Source organism: Arachis hypogaea, chromosome 3 (genome assembly GCF_003086295.3).
Source record: "Arachis hypogaea cultivar Tifrunner chromosome 3, arahy.Tifrunner.gnm2.J5K5, whole genome shotgun sequence".
Taxonomy (NCBI): Eukaryota; Viridiplantae; Streptophyta; class Magnoliopsida; order Fabales; family Fabaceae; genus Arachis; species Arachis hypogaea.
The window spans coordinates 89,870,233-89,885,218 of NC_092038.1; the positions used below are offsets into that span (position 1 = coordinate 89,870,233).

Consider the following 14,986-nt stretch of genomic DNA (forward strand, 5'->3'; position numbering starts at 1 on the left):
TCTCCCAAAACACATTCCTCTAAGACACATTCTGCCTCAAACCAATCGAACTCTATCTTCAAACTCATAGCCTTCACCATCTTCGCAAACCAATTCTCACTTATGGCATCATCAAGCTCCAAGAGGCAAAAGGGGAAGGAACCAATGGAGAGCATTCCCTTCGATGGAAGGAGATTCAAAACGGCCTTCCATGAGCTCGAGTTTGAACGAATAAAGAACAAAAAGATACTGCCTGAGTTGACATTCCAGTTCAACGAAGATGAATGTCCACAAATTCGAGAGAAGATTGAGCAAAGAGGTTGGCAAAAGCTCACCAATCCGGAAACAAGGATTAATGCAACCCTCATCAAGGAATTCTATGCAAATGTGGTTAGAGAAGACAAGACTATGACCCCCACCTTCAAGAGCTACGTAAGAGGAACAGAGGTGGATTTCAGCCCCAATGCCATAACAAGGGTTCTCCAGCTGAAATCACCACGTTTTGTTGAGCTCGGTTATCAAGAAAGAATAAATAATGGCCCCAACAATGATGAACTGGAAGAAATTGTGGGCGATATATGTCTTTTGAGATCTGACTGGGAAAGGTATTCGGATAAGAGGCCCCGGTTCATCAGAAGAGGAGACCTCACCCCGGAAGCCAAGGGATGGTTTGAGCTTGTGAGACGATCTAACCTCCCAGCTACAAACAATTCTGAGGTCAACATCGCTAGAGCTACTATGGTACATTGCTTAATAAAGGGTGGAGGCATCAATGTGCACGAAATCATAGATGAGGGAATTCAAGAGTCAGCAGAGAAGAGTGATTCGGGTGCTAGACCTTTGGTACCCCAGCACCATCTTTAGATTATGCATGAAAGCCAAGGTAGTCTTCGAGGACAGTAATCCAATTTGGGTAAGTCTTGGGAGGTCACTTAGATTTCAATGCATAATGCATGTAACACCAGCTCAACAGCAGAAAAGACCCCATCTAACGAAGAGGACATCAGGAGAAGAACCAGAAGAAGAACCTTTCCAAGAAGAACCCCAACCAACAGAATATCATCAAGAAGGGTATTATGACCCAACCAACATAAATTCGGGCCACATTCGAAGAGCCATTGACGATTTATCAAGAATATACATGGAAGGACAAGAACAACAGTTGCAATTTCAATCTCAGAGAATAGATCGTCAAGAGGAAATGCTATCAAATTGGATGAATCAACAAGGGGAGTGGCAGAAACAGCTAATGGAGCAACAACAAGAGCACTACTCTCAACACACTCAAGCCATCAATAAAGTGTCTGAAAGGCAAGAAAAACCAAGATAAACGCCTCTAGGAACTCAACCAACGCCAGATGGCTCAGATGAAAGCATTCAACGAATTCAGTGTGCTCAATGAAGGAAGGCAACTGCATCGAGAAGAATTCAGCATAAACACTCAGGCAAAGTTAAACTATATGACTGGGCATATGCATAACTTGCACCCTGCCATCCCAAGTTGTGAGGCAGTTCGCAAGGACTTAACAGAGCAAGAAGAGGGAAAAGGTGAAACAGCAAAAAGAAGTGTTAAAGAAGAAGATGGAGGATGCTGGTTTCTGGAAAAAGCTGATAGGGAAGTGCAAAGGGAATGGAGATTCAAGCAATCAAGGAAGATCCCAAGACAAAGGAACATGATCATTTAAGGTGGTGGAGTTCCTTCTTAGTTCTATCTAATTCATAGCTTTACATAAGGAAAATCATGTATGAAATAGAACATGCTTCCATGGTAGCTTAGGATTCTCAATTCTGCATTTAAGTTTTTCATTGCTTAGGTCTATGTTTATTGTGCTTAATGTCCCTAGTACACTTTCATCTTTCTTACTTGTATGCTTGTCCTTTAAGTTAATCAAAAAGAAAATGTTATGAAAAGAACAAGAGTGGAGTTATTTTGTGAAGTGAATTCTAAATATTTGTGGTAGGATGATTAGTAAGCTAAGTTGGTTCACCAAACAAGGAAAGAAAGCAACTATCTATCCTAAGTCCTAAGTTTGAAACACATCCCTTGAGACTAACTAAACAATAAGATCCCAACAAGAAAAGAGAAAGAGCAATAAAAGTGAAAAAGAAAGAAACACAATAAGAAACAATACTAGGCACCAAGGGTTTCAAAATTGAGGCATGTGTCTGTGGTGTTTATGTGCAAGGGATATACTTGGATGAATAAGCTCTTAGGGGTGCCTTATCACTTGGTAACTTGGATTAATTAATCCAGGATTATCAGCTGAAAGTCCACTATCAAGAGTAACCTTTGCTACAGAGCACTTAGTAGCCCAAAGAGGTGCTGGACACCAAGGTCTCAAGAAAGAAAAATAACAAACCATGTGCCTATGGTGTGTATGTATGAGGGAAAGAGACTTGAGGGAGTAAGTCCTTAGGGGTTTCTTAACACCTAGCACCTTGAACCAACTAGTTCGGGAGTGTTGGCTGAAAGCTTATCATAAAGAGTCGCCCTCTTACACAGCACTTAGCCAAAAGAAGAAGGTAATAAACCTTGGAAAAGAAGGAAGGATCAACAAGAAAGAAGTCTCAAAGGATGCAATCAAGAAAGTGACCAAGGAATTGATAAAGGCTTGAAACCTAAAGGGAAATAACCTAAGTTGCTATGCATGAAACCCCATAAACCAGGAATTCTACTTCTATTTTATCTTCTTGTTCTTTCATTTCATTCTTCCTATGTTTCAGTACATGCTTAGGGACAAGCAAGCTTTAAGTTTGGTGTTGTGATGTCAGGGCATCTAGGCCAGTTTCACTAACCTTTTCTTTAGTGTTTTAGGGTAGTTTCATGCATTTTCTTAGTGAATAAGGCAAGTTTTGGATGAAAATACACCTACACCTTGATTCAAGCAACTATTGTGAATTTCATATAATTTCATGAGGATTTTGCTAGAATTTCATGATAAATTCATGATGTATAATCTCATGACTTTGGCTAGAGCTTTGATGCACTTTATTTGCTTGATTTCAGGGCAAAGGAAGCAAGGAAGAACCACGTTAGTACTCACGTTAATCTAGTTAACGTGAACACTAACGTGGAATGGTAAATAGCTTGCAACGTTAATGAGAAAAGTGATCACCAATAACGCCTGCGAAGCCATCAATAGCTCACGTTACTTGCCACGTTAACTAAGTTAACGTGGTAGTTAACGTAGAGACAAAAGAGAACTCCAACGTTAGTGGAAAATGTGAACACCACTAACGTTCTACTCCAATGTTAGTGGAAAATGTGAACACCACTAACGTTCTAAGACTTGGCAATGAGCTACGTTAAGAGTCACGTTAACTAAGTTAACGTGAACTCTAACGTAGAAGAGAAGAACAACGCCAACGTTAGTGACACTCACCTTTGTCACTAACGTTGGATCAACTAGCATTGCCCACGTTAGTGGTCACATTAAGACCACTAACGTGAGAGTTAACGTGGAGTTGAGGATTGATGAGCCAACGTTAGTGACACTCACCTTTGTCATTAACATTGGAAGATGGCATTCTCTACTATGTTAAGAGTCACGTTAACTTAGTTAACGTGAGCTCTAACGTGGAGAGTAGGGGCATTTGGAGCGTTAGTGACAAAGGTAAATGTCACTAACGCTCTCGAAGGTGAAGTATACCCACGTTAAGAGCCACGTTAGTTATACTAACGTGAACTCTAACGTAGGGACAAAAGGCACATAGCAACGTTATTGGGAAATGTGAGTCCCAATAATGCTTGCGAAAGGGGTATAAGCCAACGTTATTGGGAAAAGTGAGTCCCAATAAGTTAGCAAAGATTTAGAAGGCAACGTTAGTGGTCACATTAGTGCCACTAACGTTGGAGTTAATGTGAGGTATTTGAGGGTGGAACGTTAGTGGAAAAAGTGATTGCCACTAACGTTCTCGAACCCACAATGTCACTTAACGTTAATCTCACTAACGCCCATGCCTAATTCATACTTCTCTGTAAGCTAGGCCCACTAAAGATTAGAACTGCTTCAACTCAAGTTTCAGATCCCATATCCAAGACTTGAAGAACTCACTAGAAGATTAAGAGGAGTAGTATATATAGGAGTAGTTTTGAACTATAGAGAAGCTTGGCACCTGGGAAAACTACCTCTGTATATTTACTTTTTTGCACTTTTAGCATGGATTCTTCTTTTCTGCCATTTTTGATTTCTAGAGCTATGAACAACTAAACCCCTTTCATTGGGTTAGGGAGCTCTGTTGTAATTTGATGGATCAATTATAGTTTTCATTCTTCTCCTTCTTTCTTTTCTCTTGATCTTACTAGAAATATTTCGATCTTCATCTAACGGATTGTTATCTTGGGAAAGAAACTCTCCATAATTGGATCTCCTCTGAGCCTTGGAAAAGGGATGAGGAGATCATGCTAGAAATGCTTTCTCATGTTGGACCAAATTGGGGTTTGGGCGGATATAGTGACATGTAATCCTCCCAACACTTTGATTTGGAAATACATGTGGTATAATCAGTGACCACACTTCATCTCTTCCCATGAGCAATTAAATCAAGGAATTGGGCAATTGTTCAAGCTTAGAGAGATTGGATTGTCAAGGAATTGGGATCCAATCACTTAAGATTGCCAAGGAGATCAATGAATGCATTGATTGAGGAAGAGATGAGAATGAACTTGATCTGGAGAATGCAACATCTCCTGAACCCAATGATTTTCCCATTTCTGATCTTACCCATTCTCCTTACTTTCTGTCATTTATTTTCATGCTCATTGCCCCAAATCCCCATTTAAGATTCTGCACTTTATTTTATGTTATTTACTTTCCTGCCATTTAATTTTCTGCAATTCTCAACTACATCCTGTTCAGCTCAACCAGCATAATCTTCCAATTAAAATTACTTGACCAATCAATCCTTGTGGGATTTGACCTCAGTCTATTGTGAGTTTTTACTTGACGACAATTCGGTATACTTGCCGAAGGGAAATTTGTTGAGAGACAAGTTTTCATGCATCAATAGGCAAATGGCATATCAACTAATACTTGATGCAAGAAGAAGGTAAGGCATGAAGAGCATGTTGAGCATCAAGTTTAATCAACAATTGGCACTCCCAAGATTAGTGATAAGCATGAAAGCATTTAGTCTCATCCTAACTCGATGATGATGAGGTATAAAAACAAGGGATCATGAGTTAGGAAGGACTAAAGCACTAACAAAATGAAAATGCGAAGAATAAAAGAATACGAATGCAATGGACAAAAGAAAATGGAAGATGAGAAAAAAAACTGTTTTTTTTTTACCGGCGCGGACGCGTCATGCACGCGTACGCGCCGATGCGCAGTTGGGCGTAGAACACAATGTCAGCTCAGGATTAGCCCAACTCTCTGGAAAATGTACCAGGAGGGCAGGTGGCGCTATCGGCGCACACGCGCAGTGTGCGGGCGCGTGCATTGCGCAATTAGCATCAAGGACGCGTACGCGCCAGGTGCGTGTACGCATGGGTTGACTTGTGCCTCAGGCATGGTGCTGGTGCAATGTAGGCACAACTCTTGGGTCAATGTATGGAGGGATGAAATTTTTCAATCCACGCGTACGCATACATGGCGCGTTCGCGTAGGTGATCGAAGATGCTTGAGACGCGCGTGCGCGCACCTTTTTCAAAATTTTTCCAAGTTCTTGCCCCAAACCAAGCATTCTTAACCTCCAAACAGCTACCAAAACACCATAAAACCTTGTTTAACCTACTAAACTACCAATTATACTCAACAAACTCAACAAAACATGAAATTAAAATAATTACCAATATGTACAAAAGGGAAAAATGAAAAGAATTTACCATGGTGGAGTGTCTCCCACCTAACACTTTTGTTTATTGTCCTTAAGTTGGACTTATAGGAAGCTCCTTGTCATGGTGGCTTATGCTTGTATTCATCCTTGAATCTCCAAGGGCGCTTGCTCTTTAATTGGTTGTCAGAATTTCCAACCATCCTCACCAAGCTTGGAAGAAGTTCTTCCCAAGATATGAGCTCCCAAAATTGGTCTTCACGTTGTGATCCGAGATCCCATATCTTATTTTCACACCCATCTTCTAGTTGATCATCACAATTCCAATTGGGTGAGAAGTGATCCGAATTCTCAAGTATACACCAAAGCATCTTCCTAGACCCTTTTAGTTGAGAACTATACCAACCATTACACTTAGACTTTGAGTTTCCAACCATAAGGAACCTTGATTGGCAATTCCACCTATCAACCAATTCTCTCTTGCTCTTAACTCCACAAAGAGCTCTAAGTTGCCCATCCGTCTCAAGCAAACCATATTCAAGTGAGAAAGTAAAGATTAGAGATAAGAATTTTACCCACTTGAATGTTATGTTGGATGGTGACTTAGGAAGGGACGTCTCCAATGGTCTTGTAAGTTCCATTCCTTTGTGCTCTTCTTTGACTACCTCCACCTCTTGGCAAGCTTCTTCAACTTCAACCTCTTCCTCTTGACAAAGTTATTCACATTCAACCACTTCTTCACCAACTTCTTCTAGCTCTTCTCCATTCTTCATATCACAACTTGGAGGTAATATGAAACTTGTCTCAACATCCACCTCAATTTCAAGAGGAGAAGATTCCTCAAATACCAAACGATCATGTGTTGGTGTGGACTCATCTTCAAGAGGAAGATTTGTTATTTGCTCACCTTCTTCCAATTCTTCATCATTCATTATATGCTTAGGAGGTTGTTTATTATCCTCCTCAACACCAAATTCAAGCTCATTGGAGGAAGGTTCAACAACTTCCACAAAATCAACCACCACATTTCTTGGTGTGGAAGTGTCATCCAACTTGAAATCCACCTCTTGTTTAACTTCGCCTAGGTCTTCAACCACTTCTTCTTCATTAATAATCTTTCCCTCCTCCACTTGTTGCAAGACAAACCCCATCTCTTTGTCCTCATGTTGAGATTCTAAAATCTCCTCCATGCTCATTTCTTCGGTTAGTTTCTCACATTCATCCATGGAGGTGCTTTGCTTGTTGCATGAGTCCCATGAGTCCAAGGTAGCGGTAATGTTAGCAAACTGAGCCATGATTTTTTCAAATATGGGAGGTGATTCATCTTGTGGTTGAGAGTTCTCATACATTGGAGGTGGTTCATCTTGGTAATAGTTTGGAGGTAGTGGTTATTGAGGGTATTGGTGGTGAAATTGGGGTGGTTTTTCATATGGTTCATATGGTTCACAAGGTGGTTGGTATGGTGGATATGGGTTGGGGTCATAATGAGGTATTTGGTGATATGGAGCTTGTGAGTAAGGTGGTTCAAAATCATGTTGAGGAGGTGGTTCATACGCATGTGGTGGTGGTTGTTGACAATCACAATAAAGGTCACCACATCTATTAGATTGATATGCATTAGGATTAGAATTATACCCATAAGAACCCGGAGGGGGTTGTTGCCAATAAGGTTGATCAATCCCTTGAGGCCCATCCCATCTTTGATTGTTCCATCCTTGATGCATATTGTCATTGTAGCTCCCATTTCTTACAACATAATTTGAGCCAAACTCATAGCCAAAGTGGTGAGAATTCATAATAGCAAGAGGAAATAAAAACTAACAAAAATGAGAAACAAAGTCCTAAACCTAACAAAAACCAACAAACAAGAAAAAGACAAACATATTCACATATTCACAATTGCCAATAACATAACACCATTGCAACTCCCCGGCAACGGCGCCATTTTGATGAACGAATTCTTGACGGTTTAGAATTTATCTAATAGAGTCTTGTTGTAAAGTATAGTTTCTAAACCAATCAATAATCCTTTCATACAAAAATATTGGTTGTCACAATTAACAATCCCCAATAAGAATTAACCCAAGTATTTAGACTCCGGGTCCTCTCACAAGGAATTGTAATGAAGTGTATGATTATTGGCTATGAAGGATGTAAGGGGGGTTTTGATTGAGAAGAGGGCAAGAAATTAAATGACAAGGAAAGTAAATCAAGCAAATAACTAAAGAAAGCAAGTAATAAGGAGAGACATTCATGGCAAGAATTGAGATCATAGGCTTTCTATCCTAGTCATACAATGATTAATTCATCTTATTTAGTCAACTCCAACAAATGGAAGAAGGTATCATGTTATCTTCACATAGGGAGAATGTCAAACAAGACTAATCAATCATATCATAATAATAACAAGAATCTATCTCATTTCGTCATCTCCAATATTAGAAGAAGGTATCACATTATCTTCCATGAGAGAAAGTCAAACAAGACTAGTTAACCTCAATCCAAATGTACTAATCAACTCACTAATAGAATTAGCAAAAGATTAGAGTCAATGAAATTCATATTAACTAACAACTCTAGATGACCAACATTAGTTGGGTATCATGACTCAAGATTACCTAATTACTCTTTCCAAGCCAAGAATGCTCAAAATCTACTCTAAAGTCCAACCAAGAATTTTGTCAAACACTTGGTAGGTATAAAAGGAAAGCATGGTAAATTGCAAGGAAAGATAAAATCTAACAACTACCAATTGCAAGAAATGTAAATCAACAACTCAAATCAACATTAAAAGAACATCAAACATTAATTTGCATTAAAGAAAAGATCCAAATCCAACAAGAGTTCATCAACATAAAAGAGAGCATAAACGTAAAATTAACACCATAAACTAAGAGAATGAAAGTGTAGAAACAAGAAATTGTAGAAGAAGCAAGATGAAATCAAGAAATCATGCCTAGATCTAAGATGGATTAACCTAAACCTAACCAAATTCTAGAGAGAAGAGGGAGCTTCTCTCTCTAGAAACTAACCTACATGATGCTATACTACCAAACAATTGCTCCTCCCTTGCCAAAGCTTGAATTCTGCATGAAATAGTATTGGAAATGAGTTGGGTTAGGCCCAAAGTGCTTCAGAAATTGCTGGGGCGATTTTACTTTAGTGGGCCACGAGCAGCATCGGCGCGCACGCACGCCCCTATACGGGAAGCAACATATGGCAAATTTTATATCATTTCGAAGCTCCGGATGTTAGCTTTCCAACGCAACTAGATCCACCTCATTTGGACCTCTGTAGCTCAAGTTATGGTCGATTGAGTGCGAAGAGGTCAGGCTTGACAACTTTACAGTTCCTTCATTTCTTCATGAGTTCTCCCACTTTGCATGCTTTTCTCCTCACTTCTTCCATCCAATACTTGCCTTATGAATCTGAAATCACTCAACAAACATATCAAGGTATCGAATGGAATTAAAGTGAGTTAAATTTAGCTATTTTAAGGCTTAAAAAGCATATTTTCATATTTTCAAGGGAGAATTGCAAAACCATGCTATTTCATTGAATAAATGTGAGAAAAGGTGATAAAATCCCCCAAAATAAGTACAAGATAAACCACAAAATCGGGATTTATCAATGAGATGCCCCAACAACTCATGTTGTTTTGTGAAATTTGTTATGTTTGGGGTATTGACTTCATGGGTCTATTTCCAAACTTGAATAGTTTCTTATACATTCTGTTAGCTTCTGATTATGTTTCCAAATGGGTGGAAGCAATTCCTACCCATACTAATGATGCTAACGTGGTTGTTTCCTTTGTTAGGAATAATATTATTTGTCGCTTTGGATCACCACGAGCAATTGTGAGTGATCAAGGCTCTCATTTTTGTAACAGAAGAATGACAAGATTGTTGAAGAAACATGGCATCATTCACAAGGTGGCGACGACTTACCATCCCCAAATAAATGGCCAAGCCGAGGTGTCTAATAGAGAGATCAAGCACATACTGGAAAAGATTGTAAAACCTCATAGAAGGGACTGGAGCTCTAGGCTTGGAGATGCGCTCTGGGCTTATCAGACTGCATATAAGACACCCATCGACATGAGTCTGTTTCGCCAAGTCCACGGAAAGGCTTGTCACCTTCCGGTAGAGGTGGAACACAAAGCTTAGTGGGCTGTGAAGGAATGCTACTCAGGATTGGGAGGAGCCGGAATTGAAAGAAAATTGCAACCAGAGGAATTGGAGTGCCTTCCACTAGAATCATATGAAAACTCAAGGCTCTACAAAAGAAAGGTTAAGGTGGTACATGACAAGAACATCAAGAGAAGAGAGTTTAGAGCTGGGGATCAGGTCCTTCTCTACAACTCAAGGTTGAGGTTAATGCCAAGCAAATTGAGGTCAAGGTGGGATGGACCCTACGTGGTGGAGAAGGTGAAACCGTATGGAGTTGTCCACCTTAGTCATCCCTCAAGCCCTACCTTCTTCAGAGTCAATGGCCACCGGTTAAAGCTCTATCATGGTGCGAAAGTGAAGAACAACAAGGAGCTGGAGATCTTCCTCTTGAAGGATCCAGCAAAGGAAGCGGATTGAGACTATGGACCGTCCAACTTAAGGACGTTAAAGAAAAGTGCTTGGTGGGAGACAACCCACCATGGTATGATCTTCCCTTGTTATAGTTTTATTTTATTTATTTGCTTATGTTCATTTCATTAGTTGTCTTTGTTAATTTTCACATCAGCATGTCTACCTTCTGTTATGAGTTAAAAAAATAAAAAGAGCATCCCACGCGTACGCGCCATTGACGCACATGCGTCGTAGGGATGATGGCCCTCTCTGGTTCATTTTTCCTGAGAGTTGGGCTGGAACTATGCGGGAGGGGTGCCTGGCGCACAACCCACACCACGCGTATGCGTCACCAGTAATTTTCACCATCTCACGTGTGTACGTGAGAGATGCGTACGCGTCGTTTGAAAAATCGGCACACCCTGGTACATTTTCCCGAGAGTTGTGCTGGTATTATGCTGGAATCGTGCGTCTAGCACGACGAGTAGTCACGTGTACGCGTGACTGATGCTTACGCGTCACTTGAATTTCTGCTTACCTGTCACCCACGCGTCGCAGCGCGAATCCAATTAAACCAGCGCGCCGCCCAGACCCCTTTCCTCTTTAATCCCCTTTTTCTTTCCCTAATCCTAATTTTTCTTTATTCTTCTTCCTTCTTTCTTTCTACTTCATCCTTCTTTCTCTTTCCCCCCTCCACCACCACCGTCGAGCAACCAACTCCGGCAGCTACAATTTCCTTTCCTTCTCTTTTTCTCTTCCTACCCCTCTTCCTCCTTCTTACTCCTATTTATCTCCCTCTTTTCATCTTCCTTTCAAGGTTTCATTTCCTTACTTTCTTCTACCCTTTAGTTTTTCTTTTGTTTCTTGCATTTGCATATTTTAATTATTTTTTAAATTGCATCTTAATTTTGTTATTTGTAATTTCTTTTTAATTCTTTTCTCTCCTGCAATTTTATGTTGGGGTTGGAATTTTATTTGGTGGATTATTTTGATATTTCTTAACATGTTTGTGTTATGAGGTGTGCTTTGACAATTGGCATTCTATTTTGGATCCCCTATACACTTGGATTATTACATTACTTCTTGTTTTTAATATTAACGCTTGAGCTATTCTTCTTATGCTTGTTACTTGCATGCTTTTATCCCTCTTGCATCTAGTTGTTATGATATACCGTCATGATTTTAATTAATTTCTTACTTGCATGTTGTAGCTACCATGTATTTAAGACACTTTCTTTTTCTCTGGCATTCATTATCACTTGCACTTTCTTACTTTCGGTGTTTATTTTTCTATGTTTAATAGTCCTTCTTTTTCTTCCTTTTTCAGGATGGCCATCAAGAGAGGAAAAGAGAAGGTTTCTAACAAGACACCGGCAAAGAAAGGAACTAAAAGAGCACCGGCTAAGGTGAAACCATCCTCAAAGGTCAAGCCTCCTACTAAGCAGGTGAAGAGAACTATTCGAATTGATAAAACGGAGAAGGAATTTCCCACACGGGACTCCGCATGATTTACTAACTGCTATTGTGAGCGGATGTTCCCCATTTTAGTAGAGAGAAACTACCACAATAAGCACCTCCTCATTCATCTAAAACACTTCGTCGAATTTGTGGTGCTTAGTATTAAAAGGAGACAGTGGGGATTCTTGCTGGGCAGCCACAACAAGCTAATCTCTCTTGAGTAGTTGAATTCTACGCCAACTATCACTCGCCTACCCTTCAGTAGGTTTTTGTGCACCAAAAGCAAGTCCCTATCTCTGAAAGTGCTATTCAGGAAGTAATTGGTCTCTTATCTAGTCCGGATGGGTTGGATGCATATCAAGAGGCAGAGCTTGCGCGCAAGACTTTTCAATTTGACCGGAACCTTGTCCACAGACTCATTGCCCAACCCGAAAGCAACTAGATCTATGAGCAATACAGGACTAGACCCTAGAGCATCTCTACTATGAAGGCTCGAGTGTGGGCACAGATCATGTCCTACTACATATTTCTGAGCACTCATGAGTCCACTTTCAATGCTGACATGGCTGTTCTCGTCTGGTGCATTCTCACAGAGAAACCTCTCAACTTGCCACGACTCATCTGATAGGCTATGGGCCGAGTGCATATTGCAGGCAACCTACCTTTTCCCGCATTGGTTACAGACTTGGTATCTGCAGAAGGAGTCTCTTATCGGTCTGGGGATACGAGGACCATGATTCCTAGGGTTGATGAATTTGTCGCGAATGGGAAATATATCAGACCTCCAGCACCACCTGTGAGCTGGCATGAAGACCCGTCCTTCGACGCCCCTTCATCCTCTGCTCCACCATCAAAGACACCACATGAACCATCCACCCACCAGTTGTTACTTGAGCTCATCAAGAAGGTAGACCGATAAGGCCAGAGAATAGAGCAGATGGAGCGACGTAACAAGTGCCGCTATGATTACTTGAAGGCGCTAATTGGGTGTTCTAACCCACCTATGGAGGAACCCGACACCTCGGACTCTACTTCCATTGATGGCGAGACGAGCAATCAAGATATGGACATGGAGGCGCCCCTATCCCATCATCATTTAGCCCTTGGAAGTGGCAATCCCAGACTCACCTTGCGGATCACTGATGGCACGGAGGGCCGTGCCAGGCATTAAGTGTGGGGAGGTAGGTAACTGACTCCCGAAGGTAACAACCCGCTCTCTCAACACCAATACTTTAATTTTTTTGTTAGATAGGATAAATTGCATAAGTAGATAATTGCCTGCATGTAGGTACTACTTGGTTGAAGTTATAAATTCTTTTTCAAGACACTGCTTTAAAGCATTTCAGCAATTTGAATTAAAACTTTTCGAACTTGCTTGAAGAATTTTATTTCGGAACATGGGTTTAGAGCTCGAACACACAAAAACCAGTGAGATTTTGAACCTATTTGATTGGTTGTATCTTATCAACCAATGTTTTATTTTGGTGTGTATTGTTCTCTCTAAAATTGTGATCTTTGTCTTACTTGATTCTATATTTCCATTGTTTGATGTATGCATGCACTTACGTGATTGAGGCCTTGTTTCACTATAGCTCACACACCCATACTGCCTTACCCTTTTATTTTCCTTTGCAACCCAATATTGAGCCTATTTTACCCCATTAATTCTTTATATTAGCACATCACTAACTCTAAGCAAAAAACAATAAATGCCCCCTAATTTAAATCCTTGGTTAGCTTAGACTAGTGAGATGTACATGAATTAAGTGTGGGAAAATTGGGTTTGGGGAATACTTGGTTTGGGAATTGGGTATTTTATATTCTTATATGAAAATGTGAAAATAGTTTGGGCACTTGTTCATGCATCCAGCACATTAATTATATGCATTAACTCATTGAAAAAAAAAAGAAAGACAAATAAAAAAATACGAATAATAAGGAAAAGTAAAATAAAAAGAGAAAGCAATAAAAAGGGGACAAAGTGCCCCAAGCCTAATAAGTGAACTAATACATATGATTTGTATTCAAATGATATCAATGAGCATGGATTTATGGAAAAATAGTCAATAGGTAGCTAGGCTTTGCGTTGTGATACCATGGAATGTCTTAAGTTAGGTAGGAAGTTTAGGTTAATCAAGGATTCGGATTTTAGTCCACTTAACCAATACATTCCTACCTTGACCCTAACCCCATTACAACCCTTGAAAAGACCTCTTGATATGTGTATTTTTGCATTAAATTGTGTTGATTGGTAGAAGAAAAGAAAGCCTTAGAAAGCAAGATTAGTAGAGAGCCGAGAGAATCGACCATCAAACACTTGAGCGATTAGAGTGTATAGACTTCCAGTGAGGGTTCAGTCCTCAAGTCTTTGTTCCTGGCTTTCATGAGTTTTCTTCTTGAAAGTTTACTTGTACTTTATTTTGAGATTTAAATTAGTGGAATTCACTTATGGTTGTTCATTAAGAATTTGTTTACTTTTAACCAAGTAGGTAGAAGCATTTTAGCATGTTGTTGCATTCATATAGATTGGTTGCATTGCATGAGTCTCACCTTTTTCCCTTCACTCTTTTGGTCTCCTTGAGCTTAGCATGAGGACATGCTAATATATAAGTGTGGGAAGATTTAATAAACCACTATTTTATGATATATTTCGGATTGAATTGAGTGGGTTTTGTCAACTACTCTCGCACTTATTCATGTAAATTGCATGTTTTTAAGTTTTCTTCCTAATTTTGTGCTATGATTGAAAACATGCCTTTTAAGCCTTAAAATTGTTAATTTTTAATTTTCCTTTATTACCATTCGATGCCGTGATGTGTTTGTCAAGTGTTTTCAGGTTTACAGGGCATAAATGGCTTAAAGGATGAAGATGAAGCATGTTAAAGTGGAAGGAACACAAGAAACTAAAGAGTTGAGAAGCGAGGAGCGACGCGTACGCATGGCCGACACGTGCGCGTGACCAGGAGCGTCAAGGTTCAGCGACGCGTACACGTGACGGAGCGTCACATGCTGCACTTAACAGAACTTGCCGGGGGCAATTTCTAGGCTGATTTGGACCCAGTTTCAAGCCCAATAACACAGACTAGAGGCAAGAATAGAGCTGAGACTGAACACACTCCACTTTTCACTTAGTTTTTTTTATTAGTTTTGAGTTATAGAGAGAGAAACAACTACTTCTCCTAGGGTTTTTGACATTCTTAGTTTTGCTTTGGATT

The 14,986-nt window shown here is 40.0% G+C and overlaps 1 protein-coding gene across 1 annotated transcript; it reads left to right on the forward strand.

The window, feature by feature from the left end:
- Positions 1-9,647: 9,647 nt before the first annotated feature.
- Positions 9,648-10,340, forward strand: LOC112777436 (uncharacterized). The gene is made up of 2 exons (XM_025821814.1): positions 9,648-9,855; positions 9,946-10,340. Exons 1-2 carry the CDS (start codon positions 9,648-9,650, stop codon positions 10,338-10,340), a joined length of 603 nt encoding a protein of 200 aa, XP_025677599.1.
- Positions 10,341-14,986: the final 4,646 nt, after the last annotated feature.

Bases quoted from the DNA above. Each gene is read 5' to 3' on its own strand.
- LOC112777436 (XM_025821814.1), top strand. From the start codon at position 9,648: ATGACAAGATTGTTGAAGAAACATGGCATCATTCACAAGGTGGCGACG. The intron at 9,856-9,945 runs GTCTGTTTCGCC...AATGCTACTCAG, and splicing joins TAAGACACCCATCGACATGA to GATTGGGAGGAGCCGGAATT.